Source organism: Hippoglossus stenolepis, chromosome 14, assembly GCF_022539355.2.
Source record: "Hippoglossus stenolepis isolate QCI-W04-F060 chromosome 14, HSTE1.2, whole genome shotgun sequence".
Lineage (NCBI taxonomy): Eukaryota > Metazoa > Chordata > Actinopteri > Pleuronectiformes > Pleuronectidae > Hippoglossus > Hippoglossus stenolepis.
In genome coordinates this window covers 16827817-16854704 of record NC_061496.1, presented here as the reverse complement: position 1 = coordinate 16854704, position 26888 = coordinate 16827817, and the positions used below count along the sequence as shown (strand labels likewise).

Here is a 26888-nt window from a genome sequence, read left to right as displayed (position 1 = left end):
TTTTATGTTTACTTACTAGAATGGACATATAGTCTGTTGACTTTAGTGTGAGAGTGAACTTGTGATAGGTGAATATAATTGTGTAAACAAAAGCTCACAAGTTATTATTTATATTATTTTTAGTCATTCATTTGATTAATTCTGTCCAATCATCTTGTTTACATTTATTTGGTGTTTGGAGTAATGTTTGTCAGTTTTCTGGTTTACACCCAGTGTGTCCAGTCATCTTAATTTAATACTCTATATTCTTAACATTCATCTGAAGGGTATGTTACCAGTTATTACAGTTAGGTAGTTCCTGTGGGGAGGTAAAGAGAGAGGAGAGCAGGGAGGATGAGAAGCTGCTGGACTTGACAGAGCTGCTGTTCACACTTCACTTAAATTATGAGTCAAACCCGGAAGTGTTTATTCCTTCCCACACAACCACGTTCCTTCCCATTTAGTATTACATATGGTCATCTGAAGGATTTAGTCTCGAAGGGGTAAAAGGGGTAAATATGAAGTATTTCAAAAATCTTTAGAATAAATACCTCAAAATGAAACAAATTTCTGTCGTAGAGTTTTTTTTTCCTTCTTTCCTATCAGACATAGTGAATGACCAACCGAAGTTGTCAGGTTGGGAACCCACTGTGCCCTTCATCCTTTCTAATGTCACAGCAGGCTCGGCCAAACCTGCACAGGGTATGCACTGCAGGACTTCTGCTTACTGGTCTGGCCACCGGCCTCCTATGGGATCTAAGGAGGCTGGTGCGTTGAGCCTGCTCCAGACTGGTGTCTCAGGAGAGATATGATTGGGATGTTAACTGCTTGCTGCCTGCACGTTGAGTGTTTGCTGTGAACTACATATAAAAGCTAAAGCTGCATCCCTCCTCGTCTCTTATATTACAAGCACTGTGTGTTTGTGTTCATTCAGCCAATGAAAATTGACTCTTCATTTAACAGTAGCTATACCCAGTCGTGGGATGTAACTAAGTACATTTACTTTGTTAAGTGTACTGAAGTAGATATATTTTCTGGTTCTCCTCACTTCAACCCCACCACATATCAGCACATTTATGTACTTTCTACGCCAGTACATTTTTACAAACCACTACGTTATACGATCTGTTTTTTTTTTAAATAATCAATGAGGGGGAGTGGCCAACTGATCTAATCAGAGCAAACAGGTATCGTTAGACTCTAGTGAAGAAGAAACACCTGAAATGGATTCAGAAGAGGCCACTGCCATGACTCAGCCATAGATTGTTGCATTAAGAAATAGGCTACACTCAGCAAGTACTTTTACTTTTAATACTTTAAGTTTATTTTAAAGAAAGTACTTTCTTATTCTAACTCAAGTAGAAAAATGAATGTGGTACATTTGTCTTTTAATTTGTAATTTTAGAAAGTAGTAAAGTAAAACGGTTACCTTCCTTTCAAAAGGTTATGTTCAAATAAAAACAAGCCACAGAGTGAAATAAGTTATTGTAAAATTATATTAACAAGCAATCTTTCCTCAATTTGAAATAAAAAAATATCAGCAAATAAAGGCAACATAGGACAGATGTGTATAATGCATAATGTTCACTGGAGAAAAAAAAAAGAAACAAAAAGATTTCTCATCACATTTACAAGACTGCTGCTAAGTTTATAATGATGCCTACTAGAATCAGTTTAGAAAGCTTTGACTAAATGAATAAATGGGGCAATATACAGAGTCAAAGATCGTATCAAAAAAAAATGAGTGGGTTGAAAGGGGAGGAGGGGGGACGACCAATGATACGGCGGGAGGGAGTATGAACAACCAATACGCATTAAGATTGAAACGGGGCAGCTCGTTCATGGCCATTTTCAACAGAATCAAATCGGAAAGAACACAGAAGGCTACGATGATGAAGAGCACAGAGCGTTAAGCACAGGCAGGTAAAGAGATATACACCACATCTTAAAGCAGGTGTCCACATAGAGAAGAGCAGCACTAGGTAGTATGTTGTACACAGATTCTCAGCATTCATGCACTCACTTCTCATGCCCAAAGTCTGGTTTCCCTCGACAGGACGCAAGCGGCAGCCCGGCCGCTTAAAAACCTAACGGCAGAGGGTGCAGGGACGCGTCGCCGTCAACAGTAACAGACTGAAAATTGACATTGTAGAACCATCTGAGCACGTTCATACCATGAAAGGTTGTCACAATAAAAGCCATAATTCTTTCTTTCACATCTTTCCCCCCCCTTTAAAAACCTCTTTAAATAGAAGAGTGGGCATTTCGGGAAGAGTAGTACATAATTCAGACGGGTGGCCACAGAGTAAAAGGCAAATTCTCTAGTCCTGTGTCAACCGACGTTCGTGACACAGTATGCATGGCGATAAGTAAAATGACAAGACAAAGACTTTCCAAGCACACAATGCATATGCACACTCTCCAGTGTTTTTAAGTGACAAAAAGCGGAGATATTTCCTGCACATCTTGCACCACAAAGCAATGATTAAAAAGTACAAGAGGTAAACTTCAACAATTTCTTTCCTCTTTGCTCTGAGGGGACTTAGAGGGAATACGGGGGGGGGCGGGGACTCTGCGGAGAACGTAAAACGTGTCATGAATGCATTTCAGTAGCTGGTTTTGTCACACTTGGTGGGTTGTGATAAATGGGAGAAATTTGTCCTTCATTTTTGAGCAAGGAGCAGTAGTTGCCAGCCGTTGTTGATTTTTTTTTGATTTCTCCGATCAGCATTCAGGCGTCTAGGGTGGAACCAAAGTGGCGCCCGTCCCTGATTCGGTGCTGCTGTGTTTGGCTGTGTCCTATAGTGAGTTCAGATCCTCGGAATGATGGCAAATAATGTTGGGTTGGGGTGGAGGAGGGGGTCACACGCTCATCGTCATGGTTGGAGAGTACTGCAGAGGCACAGAGAAGAGGATTAAAACATCTTTACCCTGGTCAAACACAGTTTACTCTCCACAGTGCTGCTGCAGTCAGTGATGTTAATCCACTGTGACTGCGGCTTCACTGTGCGGTCAACAGTGCTCCACCTCTGGCTCCATCAAAGTACTACAGTCCCCGACAGTTCAGGGGTGTTAGAGCTGAGGAGAGGAACGGGAAAGAAGAGAAGAGACTCACGTTCTCACTCTGAAAGGAGTGGAGGAAGTTTCCACTCAGCTCTCCGTCATCCCTTGGGGTCCCGGGAGGATTGCTAATGCCACTTAAATTGTTTGGAGAATTCTGGAAACAAAAGGGTGAGGAACATTTTAACAAATGTAGAAAAATTATCTTTTTTTCCCAGGTTAAGTTTTAAAGACAAACATTCTTTACAATATTTACCTTGTTCATTCCATCCATATCACCAGAACCTGAGAATTAACATGAAAAACAATTCAACAATGTTTGTGTTCTTTGACCATATGGAAGTTATTTTAAAACAATAGCTCAACCTGTTGCCTCTAGTTTAGTGCCATGTGACATAGTAAAGAAAAGTTTACTCATTAATACAGAAGAATGCAACCACACTATTTTGATGTTGTGTCAGTGGATGTATGGTGCGTGTGTATAGTGTGTTACCTAGTGATCCGTTCATGTGGTGTGGTTCCATCCCAGCCATGGCTCCCAGGGGTCCGTCAGAGCCAGGGCCCATGGGGAACTGAAGGAGAAACAAGACGGCGTGGCTTCACTTATCACATCTTCACAGCACAGTTCACACATACAGCTGGACAGTCCGAAATAGCACGCCCGCAGCACAGTTTCTATGAAGTTTTGCATTTACTTATCAATATATCCACCAAGGAGGTTATGTTTTCGTCTGTTAGCAGATTATGCAAATACTACTTAACGGATTTACATAATTTTTTTATGAAGGGGTGGGTTATGACCCAAGGAAGAACCCATTCAATTTTGGTGTGGGTGGAGAAATCATTTTAGACATTTTCTTTAATTTCTGAGAATGATTCATGGATCTTGATGAAAAAAAAAAGAAGACATGTTTCGGGACTTAAATTTGTGTGTGTGTGTGTGTATGTGTGTGTGCGCGTGTGCAGATCTAATGAATTTAAATGTGGTTTCATAAGCATTCATAAGCATTTCATAAGACTGTTTCGACGGGGGGGGATGGTACCGATCATTTCAGATTCAAAAGCCTGACTGACCTACCTACAGTATCAAATCACACACAAATAGAACGAGTACTACAGGTAAATTTGTTTTGTTTCTACAAAAATCTCTTCTGTCCCTGGGTGAAGAGGACATTTTCCTGTTTTCTTTCTTTCCAGCAGTATGCCAGCCTCGGGTTGCAATTTCTAGTTCAAATTATTTCCAAAGAGAATTCAATTTATTTGCCCAACAACATGGACGTGCAGACCAGAAGATGGAAACCCTCACTCTCCACCAGCTGCATGCTGCCATTACACAAAGCGGTTTATGGAGATGGCAGTGACCCTGAGAGGTCAGGTGTTTGGTTATTGGTGGAAGCTTTTCTTAACAACCAGCGGAGCTCATAACGCACTGCATGCCTCAGCCACTTTACTGTGGTCCTCCGTCAAACCCTTTCTTTACTAAGTGACCCTCATTCCATTCACAGGTGTGACCCTGACAACAGGTTCCTTGACACAGAAAACATTGAAATGTGGTTGAGGGCTTTGTGTAAAGGGGGTTTTATGTGTAGTTGTTAGCAAAAAAATCAAAAAATGTGGGTTCAAATTGATTCCAACTGTACCAGTAGAACTTGTAGTTTACTCAGTAAGTGGTATCAAATTTTCAGCCACTGTATGACAGAGAAACCACTAACTATCCCCAATATGTAGCTGAAATAATGTGGATTCAGTCAAACGTATATATAGACCTTGAATAGTTTTAGAAATAGTTTCAAAATGAAGACCATGAAAATGCACTTACATTATTTCGGTTGCCGGGTCCAGTGTTGATCATTGTGTACAAATTGTCACCAGAGTTGTTGGAGTCTGGAAACAAAATAATCATACATATAAATGATCCTGGCTAGAGCATGACAGTAAAGCCATTTTCACACATGACCTGCGGGGAAAATCCGGGGAATTGGCTACGGATTCCCCGGGAAAGGCAGACTTTCACATGTGTGGGAGGTTCTCTGCACAGACGCATTCACAACAGCAACAAATACTCCGTATTTTTCCGGCGAGAGGAGGAGCAGCCGGGCACAACAGGCAGAGCAGGAAATTACATATTACCTCCTGCATAGATCACATGATTTACTTGACAACACACAGATACTGGTGTCTGCTCTTATCACCACAAACTCTCATGAAACATTCATGTATCTTTTAGATGTGTGTCACCACTTTTTAACTGGGAGATATTAGTTTTCTTTTTGGTTTGTTTTCCATTTTTGCGATCACACACGCACCTCCTCCTGAGAGAATATGGAGGATCTGCAAAGTCCTGTGCATAACAACTTAGGTCAGGGCAGCACTAACCTGCAGGGCTGGGCATGATGGGAGTTCCAGGAGGTCCTCCTCCTCCAGATGCCCCCTTTGGAGAAGCAATATGAAATATCAACATATTTGACAAATGTATATTTAAAACAATCAAACTTTTTATTTTCATATGCATTAATTTTGGTAGCATGCAGAAGCAAAGACATCAAGATGTGTGCTCACCCCATATGCACCAGGAGAGGGTGATGAATAAGGCATCTGAAACAAAAAAACAAACATTACAGACCAGAAATGGGCGTGCGAGCCGTTTTCTACACCTCAAAATGTCATCATTCATCATTTGATCATCCTAACACCATTATGGCTGTCTGTCCAAATGTCTGTGGAAACCGTGACACATAATACTACAATTACATCCCAGACTAGACCCTCTGAAAACATTAGACCTCCACCGCTCTCTCTGGGTGCGTGTGTTCGTCTGTGCATTAGTACTCACAGAGTTGGCATTGTTGGGATTGGGCCATGGCCGACCAGTCCCCGGGCCCCTACATAGTAAGACCAAAAGAAGCCTTAGTAAGATCATGCATTTAGGTTGAAATACAAGTGAAACATGTATTGAATAAGAAAGAAGACTCACATGTTGACTACTGGCATACCGGGACCCATGGTGTTGTGTGGAGGCCTCATCCCACCACCAAAGTTCTGAAAAGACAACAAATATGATGAAAATGTCATTTTTAAGACATTAAACAACATGATACAGGAATATAAGAAAACTCTTTGCAAACAACTACTTTTTTTAATAAAAAAAAAAAAAAGGCCAGAGAACCAATCAAGTAAAGATGGCGATTAACGGTTCTTCAACACGGTGGTAAATGTGGGTGAAGTAGCCTACCTGAGGACCAGGACCCATGGGTCCCATGCCTCGAGGGCCGCTCATTCTCTGCATTGGCCCCAAGTTAGGATGGCCTGGGGGGAGAAAAGATATTTTATGTGGAGATAGAAGTCAGGAAGTAATATCTGTGCTTCATATGTGGGGAGTAGTTAAAGACAAAAAGAGCACAATGTCACACCTTGTGGTCGTGTGGGGTCCATGTTAGGCAGCATGGGATGAGGACCTGGTCCTCCACCTGGCGGCTAAGGGGGATAAAACACAAGGATCCGATGAAACTTGAGTTTTAAATACATGGTGTGTGTGTGTGTGGATGTGTGTGTGGATGTAAATTACCTGGTTGGCCATACGAATGGGTGGACCTCTTGGGCCGCCAGCAAAGCGTGGCGACATAAAGGACTAGAATGAAAACACAATCACTACATTAAACTCCAGCAGACATGTACATCTCCAAAAATGTAGTTTTACTCTAATTTCTCAATAGCATATTTTTTGTGAATATTGACAGCAGCGTAAAGCATCAAGCTGAGACGGATGCCAAAGCATGAAGCGTCAGTGCTGAGAACCAGCGTTCCCAAATGACTGCAGACAGCAAAAAACAGAGAACAAGAGAGAGAAAGAGGGAGAGGGAGCGTTACCTGACTGTGAGGTCCCATCATACTGTTAGGGGGAGGAGGCTGAGGGTGAGGAGAGCCCTGGGGACCAGGAGGACCCTGTGGCATTGCACAAAATGAAGAGGCGAAGGAGGAAAACAGACAAGGGGAGCGAGAGAGAGAGAGGGGGATGGGACGAATAAGACAAAGGAGGAGTAAGAAACAGAAGTGACAAAAGGAGAGGCAGAGAGAGAAGCAGGGTTACTGCGGGGCAGAGGACAGTCGAAGTGCAAGAACCAAAGTTTTGCCGCAAAAAACAATGTACAAATAAATAAGACGCTCGTTTTCATGTAGCAAACATGGTGAGAGAGGAGAGAGAGAGTGAGAGCAGAGAAGAGCAAGCAAATGACTTGGCCTTGAATGAGAGGAAAGAGACAGAGAGATGGAGAGGATGTGTGCTCTTTTGCCTGTCAGTCAAGACACTAAGAAGCCTGCTGCATGCAGCATGTTATCAGTGCTAATTTCCCTGAATTAACAGCATCAATTAAGATCTATGCAATTAGCTATAAAACAACACTAAACACCGGCACTGTGTCGCTAATGTTGCTGATCTGAGAGAGTGAGAGGGGTCTAATTGAACCTCCTCCTAGATTCTGGTACAGAAAGTACGAGTGTGTGTGTGTGAATGTGTCATTTGTGTGAAAATGTCTTTCCCAAATTTTAACATGATCGCATAATGAGTCACAGCTTTGTTCCTTCAAGGTCAGAACACGTAAGGAGTGTGGTTGAGCGGAGGCAGAACAACATTGAAATTGTATGTCGCTTCTCAGAGGTAGTTCCACACAGTTGCCTGCCAAAGAGTTTATCCTCATGACATATTGATTTACTGTAGGTGCTGCACCTTTCGATTTCTCCATTAGGGAAAATGGCCACGCCTGCCTGTTTACAGCACTGGAGGGCCCGAGCAGACAAAATGTCTATGGCGATGTTTACTACTGGTTCACTGAGCGAAGGGGAACAAAACAAGACGCAGACCAGTGCAGATACCAACTTGGAGACCTACAGCTCCAGAGTGTATACAAAAACCTGCACTATATTTTACAGATCTGCTGAAGTGCCACTAAGAAAATAGAACATTAACATAATGATAAATTTTAGACTTTAAGATTTGCTGAAATACTTGCGTTTCAGACAATGGCTGGTGATCTAAGCAAGGGGATCAATATTGAAGCAGATTACAGCAGTGTTTCATTGATGAAAACAACAATGAAAACAACAATGATGAAGATTCAGACCCACAGGATGTCCCTGCTGACCAAGACGCAGTCGCTAAGAGACATGTTTGAGGAGGAAGAAGGGGGGAGCTCGGCAGGTTTGCTAGCTTTGTTTTTGGTTTTTTTTATGTTTAAAGTTTGGGCAAAAGGCAATGGTTTACAATGAAAGCCAAATGTTTAAGCTATCAAATGTGTTTACTTTATGTCTATATCTGCTTCAGAGGCTGAGAAATTCAAGCTTTTGTAACCGTTCGCAATTCTGTCAGCTCTTAAGAATAACCCTCAGGATTTAGGACGTTATTTTTAAACAATGCTTAGAATTTAGGGTTGCATTTTAATCAGCCTTCGGGATATATGGGTTTATTATTGTAGATAGTAATAGTAAAAGTGGGAAAGTGTTCCTAATGGTAACAGGATCAGTGTAGATCTGGACTGACCTGGAAAAAGCCAGGTGGCATGGGTCCTCCTGGCATGCCCTCACCAGGGGGCATCCCTCCCATCACAGGACTGGGGGCTGCTGCTGCACTCTAGGATGGAAAAACAGTAAAAAAAAACAAAAAAACATTACAACTCTAGCTCTAACTGTGCTGCACAACACAGGTCCAATAGTAATACACAAATGGGAGACTGTTAGACTGTTTTTGTGGTCCTTTCTCAAATGAGATTCTTGGCACAGCTGGACTCAAGAGGAGTACACATGAGGAATCCAATTCCCCTGTGGACTAACCCAGAACAAAGGAGTAAGAACACACACTGAGCAGATCCACATCATTTGTGGGTCTCCTCTATGAAAGGGGTATCAATAGGATCCTTACTGAGGCTTCTGAGCCATGCTGCTCCAAGAACCAGTGGGTCAGATAAGGATCAAGTGGGATTCACTGAGTCAGTGGCTCCAAAGTGCTGCTGCACAGCAGGGGCTCGCTGGGCCGATTTCCTGCTCAAACCGCAGCCCTAATTCACTAATGTGCCATTTGCTTCGGTCACACGCTCCTAATTGACTGAGTTTTTCTTCCCTGTAGCTGCAGCAATCTGAGATGAGCTAATGTCTTCAGAGCTGTGGGGTTTAGCTCACAGAGTGGCTGCAGACGGAGAGGAGCTCCTCCGATCCCATTTGACAAACCAATGCGTCACACACACACACACACACACACACACTTTAGTGTAGATACAGTAATAATTGCCTGTTTACTTACAAACGATAAATGTACCAGCACCTACACACACATGCGCACAAAAACACTCTTGGTCTCTGTCCAGCACCCCACAGCTCTACAGACATCACTGGTCAATAGCCAACACACTCCCTGGTATTGACTGCACCTTCTCTAATTATATCTGCTCAGGCTGCCACTGCAGGGCCACTGTGAAATACCTCAGCAGGGGGAGAAGTGAGGCCACAGGGAGAAGTCACGTCTCATCAGGCCTCACCACCACCACCAACGGGACACGGAGACAGAGAATATAAATCTTCTTCCTTTACTAGATAAGAGGTGCGGTGAAATTTCAACGAGAGAATATCCCTTGCAAAAACCCGATTTTTTATGTAAAAATCCACTTCTGATGAAGATGTTTAAGAAAACGTGTGGAGTTGGACTTGCACTCATTCTTCCTCACCCATCTTGACCAGTCACTCTCAACTAACACAGGCCATTCAAGGAGAAACACTCTCAGAAGACATGGCACAACCTAAGGCTTGGGCCAAAAAGCATCTCTTTTAAATACTGCTGTTTTTACTCCTACAGAACAGGTGAGCATTTTGTAGATGCAGTATACAGAACCACTATCAACCATTTAATTAGATTTCATCCAACAAAGAGGTTTTACTCTATTCACCCAATACTCTCACTTTAAAAAGTATGGAATAGCTCTCCACGGAAGCAGGATGACAAAAATATGAATGTCTGCCTCCTTTAAGTCACAGTATCATTAAATGATCTTTTGGGCATTTAATCTACTGTTGAAATCAGCAGCATGTTGGGAGTGTTCCCTAAACATCAGCTGAATACCATCTGCATATCACATAAAACACAACCTGCTTTGCGAGAATTAAACTGCCCAGACAAGTTGTCCAAATGCAAGATAAACAAGGGTGAAGTCAAGAACCCACCCCGCCTGAAACAATCCAGCAATTACTCCATCACACCTGCACGATCTGATACACAGACGCACTAGCTAACCACTAGCGCATGTTAACCACAGAAACATATATCAGATGTACAGACACAGTGATGAAGCTGTGTCCAAGGGTTCATACATACATGTAATATTTTATGGAAACAGTTTATGGAAAATATCGCTACAAGACTTCTATATCAGCCTGTGGCCTACTGACCACTTAAGTGGTAATCCTGAGGACAAACCTTTTTGTTAGCATAGCTGTAAAATGGAGTTATGGGGTTGATGCCAAATGAAGCCAAAATATCCCAGATATGGGTGCTGCCATCTTACGCTGGTGACACCATTTGGAGCCAGAGTGAAGCTGCAATACCAAGGTACCGCCAATACAGACGCTCCACCTATCGCAAGTATTTTCTTTCTACATTTCGTTTTTTTTTACGATTTCGTTCAATGTGAGAACACGGCAGGGGATTCCACGTTGGATTCACCATAAGCGGGTGGGTAGGTTGATAATGCTTCTAACACGCAACAGACGCAAAAATTGAAAAAAACTAATAGAAAACAAATATCTCCCAGTGAAAAAGCAGTAACACGCACATAGAAGACTCTGACAAAGATTTCAAGAGAGTTTGTGGTGAAAAGAGCTGACACCGGTGTCGGGCTACTCCAACTCTCGCCTGAATAATGCGGAGGATTTGTTGCTGTTGTGAACGCGTCTCTGCAGAAAACCTCCAGCTGCATCGCGCCTGTGTGAAAGGCAAACTCTGGGTAAACTCCAGGCTTCACCCGCAGGTCATGTCTGAAAACGGCTTAACACTGTGAAATGTTACTGTGAAGCGCATCTTAACCTGAGAGCGACTGTTGCTGCAGAGTAATTGTAAGCAGATGTCTGTCTATCATGATCTAACTGGAGATACAGATCCACAGTTTATGGCTCCTTTCACAGGAGAGAGGTAAACTCCCATACAGTCACACTGTCTGGCCGCTTAGGGAAACTAGTTTTTGCTAGTTTTGTTCCTCTACCCTTAAGTAGCCTATTCCTGGAATGAGTCCTGAAAAGAAATAATGATGTAAACACTGCTGTATTAAAAAAAAAAAAAAAAAACTATTGGCCACAAAGTAAAAAAACAATGTCACAAGCTACTTTGCGCTGTAGAAGTCAGAAACTGTTTGCTAGAGTGAGAAACAATGTGCATGATGGGTTCCTAGGCATTTTATGTTAGATCTTTATCTTATCTCTGTAAGGCAGCTCACAGCTGCGCTTGCTGGACTGTCCCAAACAGCCCGATGCTGCTTCTGGTCTAAACGAGCCACGTCTCACCACAGACTCTCTGGTACAGGAAAAGGACAGATGTCTGAGCCTTGCCTCAGGCTATGGAGCTCTTGTCCTTACAACTTCCCAGGGGACCTTCTTTAAGACAGACCACCACCCCTCCTCCTCCTCCTCCTCCCCAACCCATAATGATTCAGCATGTACACGTGTGTTCTTAGACGCACGCAGGCAACTCCAGCCAAACAAATCTTTCCCTGAATCCTTGAATCACTGAAGGAGGTTACAAAAGGCCAGAGTGGCGGCGGATGTGCTTGTGCTGCCTTTATAAAAACAAAGAGGGGGGGGGGGAGCAAAGAGGAGAGGAGGGAGAGGGGGTTGAAAGGGGAAGAGAGACGGGAGTTTGAGGGTGACCATGGGATGACCAGGAGGTTGACTGAGGTAAAATGTGAAGGGAAAAAAGTAACACAGAGAGAGACACAAAATTAAAGAAGACACAAAAATTAAGAAGAAAAAATGGAAGATGTAAAAGAGGATGAAAGAGGCTGAGCTGCAGCACAGAGACCACCCAACTGCCGGCTCCTGACCCAGCATGCTCTTAACAGCCTCACTTCTTCCACTGGAACCGAAGCTCAAAAGAAACCAGCCCTTATGTTTAGCTTGTAAATGTTTAACCATCAATCAACATCATAAAACCGGCTCCAGATCCTCACTGGATGCTCTCTTTCTCTCTCTCTCTCTCTCTCTCTCTAGTTACTTCTAGCAGGTCCCTTACTCTCCTCTTCTCTTCCTCCCCAACCCCCCTCCTCGTTTAATTCCCTCAGCTCCTCCATGGTGTTGGTGTGTGCTGGGCATATGCCACAGTGCCACTCCCCTTTTCCTTTTTTCCAATCTGCCCCTTAGCTCCGTGACAGCCATCAATCAGCCGCCGACGCCATGGCGACGGGGCCCCTCGGGGAGCGTTCGTCAGGCCCATCGTGAATACGCTGGGGCTTTACGAGCGCTGCCGGCTAACAGAGCAGCGCTCACCTCCCCCACACCTAGACAAAGGCAAGGGTCCAAGGACTAGTACTGTCCACACACATACACACACTTCTCTGACCTCCCAGCATCCACAAATGAACACAAGGAGAAACCAACATCAGAGCAAAGGGTAACCACAAGATGTCGGGGAGAGTCAACCGCACAGAAACTCTCAAAGCTCCACACCACAGCAGCACACTATCAAGACTGTTTCCCTCATCAATCATTTGCTTAATGTTTTCCATGTTATGAAAATGGTTTCAGTCACACCACGGGCTGAGATGTAACAGCTTATTTTGTGTTGTTCATGCTTTCAAAAGGAAACTGGGGATGTTTCCTCAATTTAATACAAAGATTACTGGAAAAGTCATTTTCAAATCAATCTTACACCTTTGCCTAAAACAAGATGATTTTGACACCACAATAATCCATAATTCAAATCTGTAAACATGATTTCAACACAGATGCAGTCGGCTTGAATCCGTCTGACCTTCTCGTATTCGACAGTCAAAACTACAATCGCCCATTCCATATTACAAATAACAAGCAAACAACAAAAACAAAAGGCCAAGATATTGCAGTCAATTGTCGTGAAGCAGGCTGAGTGAATAACGGCTGGTTTCGAACAAAATGCACTCCTCCCTTTGTCTGTTTGAGTTAGAATAATTAGGAATGTGGTTATTGAAAAGGGCAGAGCCACGTTGTAGCCTCTCTCCTGGCTCCCAGGTCACCTGCCAGATCAGGAGGCCTGTTACCCTGACAACCCTATCTGCCAAGAGCAGGACCAACATCTCCATTTTAACCCTTTCCTGTCCGACACATCAAGAACTGGTCTGTGTATCAGACAGCCGGAGGGGACTACTTAACCTCTAATGTCCATCTTGGCTGTGCTGATGCAGCAAAGCACAAATTGAATTTTTTTTATTCACATGGGAAACAGAATTATCTTTTCAGATATGGATGCAGAAACACAAGAATGGGAACAGCCGAAGCCACCGACGGGCAGGTGCCACTTTCTTTGATTGGCAAGAGGCCCCTTTTCATGCAGCTGACTGAAAGCAGGAAACAGCACGATTAGCAAGATGCAAATCATCCATAACTTGCAAATATTTGTCAGAAGTCTGTGTGTATCATTAAGTCTGGGAAAGTTGTGCAGAACAAACGGCAGGTTCTATTTTGTTCCTCACAAATGAGGCAGGGTGCTTGAGCACAGCGTGGATAAGGGGAAAAGCACTCGACAGGTCTGACTCAGGACACGCTGACATCAGCATCATTTTCCCAGAAGCCAATAAAGCTCATTGTTGGGCGCATCGTTCGACCCACCAACGGGGCGAGATGACCGATCATAAATTCAGGGGAAGAAAAAAAAAAAAAACATACTGTCAAAAATTGCATTTAGGTAGTTGGACACAGCTACGAGAGCTGCTGTGGGAAATGGTGAATGACTTACATCACCAAAATAATGTGCAAAACATTTAACATTTAAGATTATGAATATAAAAAGCAGAAATCAGACCGAGTCATGATAATACTTGAAGCTTAAAAGGGAATCACAATGTCCTGAAGTCTGGCAGCTGTATCACTCTTGAAGGAGGATGTGAAAGATGTTGTATGGTCTGAAGTGTTGACAAACTGATTATGATTACTTTGCTCCGATAGCTCCCACCCCAATTTTTTTTTTTGACTCATTGCACAACCTGATCCGAAGCCGGGTTATTTACATTTAAACCACTTCTGGGCCTGGCCAAGTTGTTGTCTTCTTCAGGCAGAGGACAGAACAATATGCGCAGCAACAGTTCCCATGTAAGCACCATACTCACGTAATCATGGAAGGCTTTTGCTTCGCTGGAGTGGTCACATGTCTCTCTCCTCTCTGGTGCGGCACAATACAAGTCCCAGAATACACTGTGGACAAGACAGGTCATGAAGCACAGACACACACACACATAAAAAAAACAAAGCACCCAAACAACCTCTGGACATGTTTACAGGGAGACAAGAACATGATCACTTACCACCACCAGGAATGTAGGAATCCAGGGGGTTCTCCAAGTGTTATGTTTTTCTCCCATCGAATCTGGGAATTTTGATTATTAAACAAATTTTAATATTATTGCCAAAGACCACATGGAGTGTTAATTGTTTAAATATAAAACATGGTTGGATTAAATGGCACATACCTCTGATAAAAAGGTCTGTGCAGACTTCTGTGCTCCTATGTGTAACAAATACTCATAGACGTATAGAGCCAACCTGTGTGGGGAAAAAAATATACAATTTAGATTTTAAACAATCAAACCCTAAAACATAAATGGAGGAACATCAGGTTGAATTTTCTACTGGCACATTGAGTGACTGGAGTCTGGTACAGGCCCTCTGAACAATGGCTGCCAAATAGCCTTTGCCAAAAAATTAAATGGGGACTGAGCAAACCAAGCCAAGCCTGGTGAAGATCCACCACAATAAGACTGTGGAGGAGAAAGTGTGGAGGCAGCAGCTTGCTTTTAAAATGGTGATGTGAGATATTAAACCCCAGCTGCAGCAGCAGTGTGTGTGTGTGTGTGCGTGTGTGTGTGTGAGTGTGAACTACAGTGTCCTGCTGCCACTGATGGACTCAGGGAAATAAAAAAGGGAGCGCAAACACAGAAAACAATGTAACTGCGCTGTTATTGTTTTCTCCTCCCCGAGCTGTCGAGCGACAAAACCCCGCAGAAAATATCAACACAACCGCGGGTTCGAACTGTGGAAAACCACCGCTGTGTGTGTGTCGGCGGAGCGGCAGCGAGGAGGCGAAGGCAGCAGAAACACGACTCGGAGCAGGAATGGCGAGCAGACAAGGCGGTTCATTCAATTCCAGTGACGGCAGGAGGAAATCGCCCGTCCAGCGAACAACAGAGAGCGGGAGGGAGCAACTTACCGCGGCGGTAAAACACACAACAATACCCGGCTGGGAGCTTACTTTTCTCGCGCCTGGCCGTCCGACGGCACCGGGGTGCCTTTGCCTTTGGGGAACATGGCTGAGTGAGGGAGGACGCCGCCTGCTCGCTCTTTATTTTCGCTATTTCATCTGTCAGATCATCGCGACCCTCTCTCGCACTGCAACCGCACACGACTCAAACCCGGAGACTCAACCGAGCCTGGGCCGGAGGGGGAAGAGGCGGGCCGGGGCCTGACTGACGCAGCCGGCAGCCAATGAGAGCGCGCCGTTCGCCTTAAGGTCTGCCTCGTGCTTGCTGTGACGTTCCCAGCTGCGATGTGTGTTAGTGAGCTTCGTTGGATGAAGAAATACCCACTTCTCCCACTGTTCACTGGTTTCTGACCTGGGTCATGTCAAGTCACGATTCAGGTCATCTCATCGTGTTTTTCTCTTGTCTATACAACTGAAGACATTATTTAGAATCAAAGAAATAAATGTGGTTGTACAAGGGCTGTTTTTCTGATGTGTGTGTATTTTGTTTGTGTTTTTGTGAGTTTGTTTTATATTGTCCTTTTTGTCCAAGTTGTTGTTATTGATATTGACTATGTTCCTGGATTTGCATTTATGGAAGGTGTCTGTTCATATGAGGGTAACACCAGACTAGTATTATGTTTATCTTTGTTTTGTCTTACTGTTTAACAAATAAAAAAATAAAAATCAGGCAAAGTAACAGTTTGTAAGGATATGCATTGTACGTAATTGTGTGTGTGTCTGTGTGTGTGTGTGTGTGTGTGTCAAACAATATGAATAAAAGGAATCTAACAAATATCTAAATATACAAAATTACTTCCACTATCTATATTTATTTGACCACCATTAATTTAATTTAATATATGATTTAATATTTATATTTAATATATATTCAGTAATAATTAATTATATTATATAAATATAAATATATATGTTATAATTTTGTCTTGTCTATTTGGGAGTTTCAAATCGGTCTCACACACGTATATAAAGATTATGTTTGACGCCTTGTTTGACCTGAGAATTAGCAGGCAAATCAATAAAGGTAGATAAGTGGCTTTAATTAACTTTCCAAATGTAAGGAATACATTTAAGAATGTGCCCACACATTAGTACAAAGTAAAGACAACAAATAAATAATTTATTGAATGTAGGTTTTCTGCTTTACGTAACATGTCTTGACTTTCTGTCATGTATGTATTTGTATGTAACACATATAACAATAAGATGGTCCACGGCTAAATATTGTGCCTCACTGACGATGATGAGCCATTAAACCCCCAGTATGAGGTGATTTCAGATCCACCTTAAAAACGCGTACGTAACAGAAGCCCGTACAGGGAATGGTCTCTCGCCCTCCCTCTCTCTCTCCGTCCCTCCCTCCCTGCAGACAGTGGTGAAATACTTCAGTAAAGCCGCTCTGTGTGCGTGTGGCTGTGTGTGTGTGTGTGGTTGTGTGCGTGTAAAGCAGTGTTGATGAGGAACAGCTGAAATGTGGAGAGCTTCAGTCTCGTGTGCAGCTCTCAGCCAGTGTTAGTATTTGGTTGCTGACGTTCTCTGACACTTCCAGACTCTGTGTCGACTCTTTACTCGGGTAAGTGCTTGTATCTGGTGTATTTGAAGTTTGCCTTTCACTTGTTTTGTGGAGTAAATAACAATCTTTAATGCTGCATGTTGTTTTTCTTATTCTGGGAGATTGTAGCTGCAGCAGCAGCTCATGTTGAGTGTTGCTATGTACTGACGTCAATTTAAAGGTCACTGGCTGGATAGGAAGAAGGACAGGTGACCACTGACTGCATGTGTGTCCCACTGGAGCAGAAGTTACTGTCATGTTAAACAGTGTGTGTGTGTGTGTAGAACGGAACTATTCATAGTGGAGGGCCAGTGCCATAAAATACCCTAAGGCAGTAAGTATAGGCATTTATACATTTCCCCCTTATCCTGGGGGAGAAATGTTTGGCAATGCCTCAAACCACAGACTGAGGTGCAGATTATTTAAAGCGTCCCGTGTTGCAGCACTGGTTCACACTGACTGTGCAGTTTTCAGATTTAGAAATAAACAAAATCCGTGGGTGACCACATTACAAATATGTGATTTTTTTTATCGAGGTGCTACTGACTCAATACGTTAAGTTTTGTGTTCAGCCTCTTTAACCACAAGGTGAGTGAATGTCAGACTGATTTGACTTTAATCAACACTCATTCTCTCTCTCAACTGATGTTTTAACTTTAATATTGGAACAAGTAGGGCTATTTGTTTAATTTGATTACTTAATTTTATATTTTTAGTTTGAAGAGTATCACACGGTGGTAGAAGATAAACGACTAATAGCATCATGTAGATATTTTCACATGGTTAAATAATATGTATTAGTTCTATGATTATATTGTGTTTTATCAGACTACATATTAAGTAGTTTTTGTTTTATAAATCGGGGTCTGCAGTTTATTCCAAAAAAGCCGGTTTGAGTTCTCTGGAGAAGTTTGCAGAATTAGACCTGGAGAAGGTGGTTTTAACTGTAGCCATGTTTCTGATCAGTGCACAAAGTGACGTTGCTTTTTTTCCTCTCGGATTTTGAACGCAGCAAACGACAAGAAGCTGTTGTCTAGTTTAAGGTATTAAAGGACTTGCCAGTCATTGTAAGAGTGATAAATGGATGCATGTTCTGATTAAACCGGACCGATATGTCTGACGAGAGTAAAAAACTTCTGATACAGATATATCAGCCATAAATATATAAAAAAAAAATTGGCAGTGATTCCTAAGATGTCATCATCAAACTCATGACAAAGAAATGTAATTGAGGCTTTACAGTTTACCCATAAACTGTATTATAAATAAACAGAAAACACAAATACAACCAAATACCATATATAGAACTAGAATTGAGAAAATAAACTAATCTTTTCTGCATTATTTATTCTGCCAAATAAGTTTGACAAGCATATTAGTGAAATGTCTGTGAAAGGCTCATATTGGTTGAGTTTTCCGGTTCCAATCATATGTGATAAACATTGTTGATGAGGCAAGAGTTTTGTTGATGTTTGACTCAGAGATCTGTACTTATTTGGTGAGAGAGATAATTAATCAAAGAGATAAATAAGTGTCTTGGTTCTGCTGAAACCCACTTTTCTGCATAGTTGTGAGATATGACGTCGGAGGGGGAGGAGGTCAACTTGGTGCTGGACTCTCTCTTCATCCAGGAGAGTGGGGAGGTGTACAGGAACCCCACGGAAGTGAAGATGAGTCAGATCGTGATGCCCTGCCACGCAAACCACTGTGGGGAGCTGAGCGTCGGACAGCTGCTGAAGTGGATGGACTCCACGGCCTGTTTATCTGGTAGGAACACAGCTGTAGCAATGCAATTAGTTGTCAGGATGTAGGACCAGACATCTCACAAAACAAATGCTGATAAATACAGTACTTATACAAAACTAAATGATTATTTTGAATCTGTGGTTTTCTCACATCTCAGCTTCACTGCATGGAACAGTTGATATATTAATAAATGTGATAAGGTAATTATAGCTGATAATTTATTTTAATCTTTACCTTACCCTACCTCCAAGAGGTTATGTTTTCTTCCACAGAATGATTTCCACCAAACTTGGTAGAGGGATGGATGCGAGAAGAACCCATTAAATTGTGGTGTGAATGCGGATTAAGGGGCAGATCCAGGAGTTTTTAATCACTTTCGTAAATAACTTTTTCTAATTTATGACAAACTAGAAGGGCACTTGGAAAGTACATACCTCCACCAAGGCTAACACCATATTTTTCTATTCTAAAGAAAATGAGAGAAAATCCCTGGATTCGCCCCCTTGATTGAACCCAAAAGTTAACGGGCCAAACCCTTCTGCCAAGTTTCAATAAAATGGGTTCGGTAGTTTTTGCGTAGTCCTGCTAATAGACAGACGAAAAGACAAATGACAATGAAAACGTAACCTCATACCACTTCTGTTTTTCTTTCATATTTCTACTATAAGAATGAGCCGGTCATGTGAAGATTTATTGGGCCTTGGCGGAGGTAGATTCAAATACTGACTTTGTCTTGACTTTCTTTACAGATGTTTTTACAACATCCCGCAAAAATGTTTTAGACACAATGTGAGAAATTGAAATTTTTTGGAAAACAGCTGCTCGAGGTCAAGAGTTGATTTTTAAGCTCCACTTACACATGATCAGTTCTCTAATTATGATAATAGACACAGCAAAGATAATCTTTAATGATGAAATGCATTTAAATTCCTCCAGCTCTGAGGTCTAACCTGCAGATGCTCTTTTGCTTTGTGCTTGTTCTCATAGTATTTGTGTAATCTCTGCTCTCCTCTTCCAGCTGAGAGACATGCAGGCTGTACCTGTATCACCGCCTCTGTGGACGACATCCATTTTGAACACACCATTGGGTAAGGTATTAACCTCAGTGCTGCTCTGACAAGGTGTATCTCCAACTGAGAATGGGTTGCAGGGACAGAAACCATTGCACGCACTGAGGGGGAGAATAAAGAAATGTGTGACTGTTGGTCAAGTTTCACAGTTTTTGTTATGTGTTAATTAAATTCATTATTTAAAATATTAATCTATAATATAAAATATTAATCTATAAATGGATCCTGTACTCTTAAATAATGTTAACTACTGATTTAAAAATGTTTATCGGCCAAGTTTTTCTTCAGTGACTGGCAGCAAAATGTTAAAATCTATGTTTTTATGACTGAACGTGACGTCTCTCTGCACGAAGCTTTCACACTGTGTTTGCAGTGTAATCGCTGCTGCGTGTTGATAGTAAAGAGTAGTGTGTGTCTGGTCCAGGGTGGGAAAGGTCGTCAACATCATCGCAAAGGTCAACAGGGCCTTCACGTCCAGTATGGAGGTTAGTGGACCTAGGTTTTTGGTTTCAGGATAATGAACATACAATATGTGGAACTTTTTGAGAAATTAAACGAATGTGGTGATTCTTTTCTTCTCAGGTTGGCATTCTGGTGACTTGTGAAGACCTTTACACTGACAGGCAGTGGAAGGTTTGTCATGCATGCGGCACATTTGTTGCCAGACGAACTGAAGCTGGAAAGGTAAGAAGCCAAAACCAAAATATGGACCCAAATGCATTCTTCTAATGAGTTCTCAGTATCTCGTGTGTGTGTGTGTGTGTGTGTGTGTGTGTGTGTGTGTGTGTGTGTGTGTGTGTGTGTGTGTGTGTGTGTGTGTGTGTGTGTGTGTGTGTGTGTGTGTGTGTGTGTGTGTGTGTGTGTGTGTGTGTGTGTGTGTGTGTGTGTGTGTGTGTGTGTGTGTGTGTGTGTGTGTGTGTGTGTGTTTGAACAGGTACAACTGAAGCAGGTGGTTCCCCGCACACAAATGGAGCAGATGGAGTACAGCCTGGCAGCAGAAAGGAGGAGGATGAGGCTCATCCATGCTGAGGTCATTACAGATCTACTGAGCAGCAGCACAGCTCAACTGGGTACACACACACACACGCTTACTATAACGTAGCACTATATGCCAGATGTCTGCACCATTTAAAACCTGACTGATCACAGCTCCCTGTTTTTCTGTTCTCTCACCAGGAGAATGCCAGGAGTACCAGAACGCCGTGCCAGCTGAGCGGACACGAGTGGAGAGCGTAGAGCTGGTCTTACCGCCACACGCCAATCACCAAGTCAGCACATTTGGGGGCCAGATCATGGCCTGGATGGAGAACGTGGCTACGATTGCAGCATGGTAAGGACCCAGTATTTACAAAAACTTGCTTCAGAAAGGAATCAAGGAAGGAATTTAGCTTTACCACTCTTATGTCAGCAGTGTAAACATGGTTGCACCTGGAAGGAAATGTATAAATAAAGTTTTGCCTGCTTAGCTTGGCTCAAATACTAGAAACCCAAGGGAGTTGCTTCCATGCAAACAAAATCCACATCCCAGCTCTTCTGAAGCTCATGAATTAGCACGTTACATTACGTTCTTGACCAGGAGCACTGAATTCCAGTATCTTGGCTCATGTTTGATTTTTCTTTTTTCCCGTAAACCACCAGAGACTCACTGCACCCTGAAAAATCCCACACAATGCCCACCCACCATCTGTAAGTGAAATTTAGAAGTCCTTAAAGGTGCGTTAGGTTTTGTTATGGAGTCGAAGCAGGCTTCAGTATGTAGCTTCATCTTTACAACATTGATAAAAGTGGTATATCTTCTCACCCTAATCAAATGAATGCATCTCCAACAGATATACTTCACATTATTAATTTAATTCCTAGTTTTCCAGGAGCATGTTTGTAATCAGGTCAAAGGAGACAAAGAACCAAAACCTTTCACTTTTTATTCCTTCCTTCCAACAACAGCCGTGGCCAAAAGCTTTATGTTCGTTCATTGCGTTCTTGTGAACACGATATATCTCATGAAGTTTGATAAAGATGATGCTCAATCTGACACACTTTTAAAAAATCTTATTTTTTATCCAAAAGGTCACAAGTCAACTTCACCCTGACATCAGAATGTTCTGTTAAACTTTTCTGGCCATTATTTAACACCATAAGTCAGGAACAGAATACTGTATTTTCTCTTTTTTTAACTAAGGCATTCAACTGTAAGGCCATAATTGTTTCCCTCTATATTGATCTAGTCGCTTGTGTAACGCACACCCAACCTTGAGGACCATTGACATGTTCCATTTCCGTGGCCCGTCCCACATCGGTGACCGACTGGTGCTGAAAGCCATTGTAAACAACAGCTTCAAGCACAGGTCAGTCTCCACATAATGACAGATTCTTTTCACACAAATGGCAAATGACTTTCAACTCATTTACCATGTGTTTTTCTTGGACATCCGTGTGTATGTGTATACCTGCATGTGCTCTAGCATGGAGGTGGGAGTGTGTGCTGAGGCCTACAAGGGCGGCGATCCTCTGCGTCATATAAATAGTGCTTTTATGACCTTTGAGGTGCTGGACAGTGACGGGAAACCACGCACGCTGCCCCGCATACGGCCCGAGCCTGTGGTGAGTGTTTTGTCGCTGTCTTTGACAGAAAGTCATGTATGTAGGACAGTGTAGAGCTAAAATAGGAAAAGTTCACATAATAAGCATCCGTGTGGTGTGACTTCTGTCATTTGTTCTTACGTGTTTCACAGGATGGAAAAAGGCGTTATCAAGAGGCCATAGCAAGAAAGAAGATTCGGCTCGATAGGTTAGCACTTCAATGACTTCTTGCTCTTTTTAGAATGTGATGGATATTCCTCAAGGTTTACATTGGTGTATTATAAATATGTAAAATTGTCAGTGTAAAATTTGGCTTAAATGCCCAAAAATGTTTTTCTATCTTTTAAAACTAAGACAGTTCCTAAAAAAGAAAAGGTAATTAAGGTAGATGGATTGTTAGAACTATATGGATAATAAATAAAACTGACATTTTATTGAAGAAATAGTCCCTCCAGTACTGTAACACCAATAGCACATAACAAAGTAAAGTTGTCTGTACACAGAATCATCAAAAAACATCACGAAAGCACCAAAAATACATGAAAGAAATACTTATGTTAAAAACTATTATATAAATGCAGAATAAAGTAATAAAAGTGATACAGAAGCAGTGTCACTGGGGCCTAGTTTGTCCGGTGTCGTGCAACAGAATCCATTGTTTACACCCCCCAGCAGCACCACATGACTTGGCAGAGCAGCATATCACAGCTGAGCACACTCTGGTGCAGAGCCATAATAAGTTCATTGTTCAACTGTTAAACCCTCGCCTCCAGTATAACCTGTATTCCACTATTTCACAACAACATTTTGTGTGGAATCAAAGCGGAGCTAGACTGAAAAGGTCGATATTGGTCACGTTGTTGGTCATTATTCTTTTCCCCCTGTATGAACGCCAGGTTTTGAAACTTGTCCCAGACTTGTGTATTTCATTGCTGCCCTTCATGTTTGCAGGAAATACATTATCTCCTGCAAGCAAACTGAAGTGCCCTTGTCTGTGCCCTGGGATCCAAGCAACCAGGTAACCAGTAATATCTGGAAAACAGGGACCCAGATGTTCAGTAAACCCGTTCAGACATAGCCACTGTAAAATATGAGTTCAGACAGGCATTTGTCTTTTCAGATATACCTGAGCTACAACAATGTATCAGCACTGAAACTAATGGCCACCAGAAACAACTGGGTTTTAACGTCGGAGAAAAATAAGGTCAGTGTTTTGTTTGTACTTCTGTTCAGGATGTGGCTTATTGAATGATTTCAGCTGTTGAGAGTCCACCATGAATTCCGATCTGTGTTGTTTTGGACCAGAAAATGCACCGTCACAGTGGCTGTGCTCAAAATGGTTTTAATTAAGTTGTGGAATAATTCAGAAAAAGTCAAAACTTTGCCTGAAGCAGATAAAGACCTGAAAAACGTAATTCTCAAAAGATGCACATTTACCACATTCTTTATCTCATCATAACACCAGGCTCAACCTGTTCACTTTTAAAATCTGGAACACTGACCCCTTGTTGTGGATGTGCTTTATTCCTTAGGTCAGACTGTACACACTGGAGGAAAATCAAACGCTCTGTTTCAAGGTGGAGATGCACGTCAACGTTGCAGCAGAGCAGACGTTCCACCTCTTATCAGACCTGAGGAGGAGAAAAGAGTGGGACCGACATTACGAGTCAGTAACATGCACATATTTGACATTTTGCATCATCGGGCACAGAGAAACTTAAAGTCCGTTCAACAGCAGAATGAGCTTGAAAGAAGTCAGGTGTTATTCAACAAATCGTATAAAAAGGCCCAAACCATCATGTGGCTCTCATCCCCAGGTCCATGTGTTTCTACTGAAAACTTGCTTAGTTAAAAACTGCTCAGAAATATATAGTTACATTTGAAAAAGGCCCAACAATTTCCTCAAATAGCTTGTGGCCATTGTAGTTTGTAGCAAACTCAACAGAAAGAGGAGGAAAAGGGAAGGAGATTCAGCAGTGGATTCACATGCTGATGCTTTTAGTTTAAGTTGTGGTAGCAGGGTGATGTATCTGATGTTAATTAATTGAGGAGAAAGTAGATTCCTAGGGTTAGGACCTCCACTGTCTTTTATCTTGGCGTGGGCCTGAATTCGCACTGAAAGTCAAATAATTACGAAAAATTAGATTTAAACAAAATATGGTATTAGGACAGCCGTTAGCGAAAGTCTCCTGTAGATAACACCTGCTCCTCTCTGCTAACATTCTAGATGATCTGTGATGTAGAGGCATTACAGCCATAGATGAACAATAACCTGATAATGTTATAAATATGAATAATCAGTTTAAATTCTGTATCATATCCTGAATTTGATTGAAACCATGATAATGCATAAGAGGGATAAATGTGCATGTAAAGACTCGCTGACACAAGATGTCGATGTCAAGACACAGAACAGAAGCTGAATAATATTTGAAATAAAATGTTATGCAATTGCCAGAATTGTATTTATTCAGTTGAGACAAATCGGACTTAGATGCCAGTAGACATCTCAAGTAGAGGGAACCAAAATGTCCAGAGACGGCCCTGCTTTATTAGTATAAAACAGCAACCATGAAACAAACTGTTTGTATGAATGCACTCACTGAATGTTCATTAATTTAGTAAACTTCCAGTGTCACTTACTTGTCTTTGGTGATGGTGAAGAGTGTGTGAGACGTGAAGCTCATTGCTGATGCTGATGCTGTGTGTCCTCTGCAGGGAGTGTGAGCTGATCAACCAGGCAGATGAGGATGACACTCTGTATCGAGTCGCTGCTCCGTCTGTTGGCAAAGGGGCCAAAGGGCAGGACTTCATCTTACTGGCATCCAGGAGGAAACCATGTGATGCCAGGTGTAGTAATCTATTACATAATAAACTCTTAGAAATGACCCCTCACTTTTTATTTGTCACTTCACTGCTCTCCTCTGTCTTGATTTTCTCTACCATCACATCTTATCTTTTTATGCTTCCAGTGCTGTCACATTATTACCCCCGCACTTGTTCTTTACTTTAATAAAGTCTCATGATGCTCTCGTCCCCCGCCCCCCTCTCAGGGACCCATATTTGATCGCTCTGCGGTCTGTCACTCTGCCGACTCACCCACCCACTCATAACTACACCCGGGGAGAGGTGCTCTGCGCTGGCTTCTCAATCTGGGACGAGTCCAGTTCTGCCACCAAGGTTGGCCAAACGAGAGGGTCACTCAGTTCAGCGTGCAGTGTTACAATCAGCACACTGCAGCACTGTAACTCAAGAGAGAAGTAAAGGTTTACTGTCCCACAAATGTTCTTTGTTTCAGATCACCTACTACAACCAGGCCACACCGGGTGTCCTCCCGTACATTTCCACTGACATCGTTGGCCTCTCGTCCAGCTTTTCCAGCACTTTCTCCTCCTGCAGCCGCTTCCTAGAGGCCAACAAGGGCTGCCTGGCTGCTCCCTGACCCACAACAGCACAACTATATCAGTATGAGGGATTGGGATCGTCCCTCCTCCCGTTTGACCTCTGCTGATGAGGTGCTGTGCTCTTAAAGATGCCGTAGTTGAATGTATTTGTGCCTCTCCCTCTTCTCAGCAATGAATTTGTGGTTTCTGTATTTTCTTTTTTTTTTTAAACAGCGCACAATGTTTCGAGCCCCTCTCAGATTTTTAAAAAACTTTTATTAGAGTGAATATATTGTGGAAAACTATATGTGCAATATCATTTTATAGGGCCAGTGAATCATATTTTGGTACAAAGAGTTGTCTGAATTATTTATCATGATCTCACTAATCTATCTATCTTGTTTTTATTGACACGTTCAGGCTTCACACAATCTAACATGAGGATAAAACTTATATTAAAAATTTGAATCAGCTTCTTTTGCTGGAGATTATTTTCTACCTCACTGAATCTAGTTTCAAAACTATTTGATTAAACGTTAAGATATATGCTAAGATGTACATTAACTGATGCTGTTTTATTTTGAGATGACGATGTGTAGTTTTGAATAAATGTACTTGCACTAATTGTATAATATGCAGACATTAAATGGCCAAGTATGTCACATGACAAGCTGAAGCTGTCTTGATTTAACTGAAACAATAAACACATTAGACCAGTGGATTATTCCCATTGAGCTCTTGTGTTGGTCTTCACCTCCCTCACCCCTGCATTCTTACCATTCCTCAACCATTTTTTTATGAACGAAAAGGAAACACAAATGCAGCTTGCAGTCGTATCCCGCTGATTTTTTTTAAATGTTGCAATAGGTGCACAAGGTCTGGTGCAGGAGAACGACAGAGTCCTCAGTGAAACAGTCAGGGACTAAGCCTCTCACTGGGGCTGATAGGAGTTGTAGCTCTGCTTTCTTCCCATGTATTGTGATGATAATGATGATCACCATCATAATCATCCTGTTATGCTCACACTCCTTCTTGGGAACATT

General features: G+C 42.2%; 2 protein-coding genes across 3 annotated transcripts; one reads left to right on the top strand and one right to left on the bottom strand.

The window, feature by feature from the left end:
• Positions 1-1457: 1457 nt before the first annotated feature.
• ssbp3b (single stranded DNA binding protein 3b) lies at positions 1458-15701 on the bottom strand. Of its 2 annotated transcripts, XM_047342820.1 has the most exons (18): positions 15506-15701; positions 14727-14799; positions 14562-14623; positions 14367-14451; positions 8573-8662; positions 6907-6981; positions 6605-6667; positions 6450-6513; positions 6272-6345; positions 6014-6078; positions 5873-5921; positions 5599-5634; positions 5416-5470; positions 4859-4923; positions 3533-3611; positions 3296-3324; positions 3095-3196; positions 1458-2871 (listed from the first exon to the last, which is right to left on the bottom strand). In XM_047342820.1, the coding sequence occupies exons 1-18, from the start codon at positions 15559-15561 to the stop codon at positions 2842-2844; spliced, it is 1152 nt and encodes a 383-aa protein (XP_047198776.1). In that variant the 5' UTR covers positions 15562-15701; the 3' UTR covers positions 1458-2841. The 2 variants fall into 2 exon arrangements, with proteins under 2 accessions (XP_047198776.1, XP_047198777.1); XM_047342821.1 differs by lacking the exon at positions 6907-6981 and having other exon boundaries at positions 15506-15700.
• Positions 15702-16865: 1164 nt separating this feature from the next.
• On the top strand, positions 16866-26512 carry acot11b (acyl-CoA thioesterase 11b). The gene is made up of 16 exons (XM_047342819.1): positions 16866-17087; positions 18635-18833; positions 19831-19900; positions 20307-20367; positions 20465-20566; positions 20817-20952; positions 21059-21212; positions 22108-22227; positions 22345-22483; positions 22615-22670; positions 23414-23480; positions 23583-23666; positions 23995-24128; positions 25181-25312; positions 25516-25642; positions 25761-26512. The coding sequence occupies exons 2-16, from the start codon at positions 18644-18646 to the stop codon at positions 25902-25904; spliced, it is 1716 nt and encodes a 571-aa protein (XP_047198775.1). The 5' UTR covers positions 16866-17087; positions 18635-18643; the 3' UTR covers positions 25905-26512.
• The last annotated feature ends 376 nt before the right edge of the window (positions 26513-26888 follow it).

Excerpts from the sequence above, each read along its gene's own strand:
- ssbp3b (XM_047342820.1), bottom strand. The coding sequence starts at position 15,561 with ATGTTCCCCAAAGGCAAAGGCACCCCGGTGCCGTCGGACGGCCAGGCG. Across the intron at positions 6,346-6,449 it reads GGACCCCACACGACCACAAG|GCCATCCTAACTTGGGGCCA; the intron begins GTGTGACATTGT and ends TTCTCCCCCCAG. Across the intron at positions 3,197-3,295 it reads ATATGGATGGAATGAACAAG|AATTCTCCAAACAATTTAAG; the intron begins GTAAATATTGTA and ends TTTTGTTTCCAG.
- acot11b (XM_047342819.1), top strand. The coding sequence starts at position 18,644 with ATGACGTCGGAGGGGGAGGAGGTCAACTTGGTGCTGGACTCTCTCTTC. Across the intron at positions 22,484-22,614 it reads GCATACGGCCCGAGCCTGTG|GATGGAAAAAGGCGTTATCA; the intron begins GTGAGTGTTTTG and ends CGTGTTTCACAG. Across the intron at positions 22,671-23,413 it reads AAGAAGATTCGGCTCGATAG|GAAATACATTATCTCCTGCA; the intron begins GTTAGCACTTCA and ends TCATGTTTGCAG.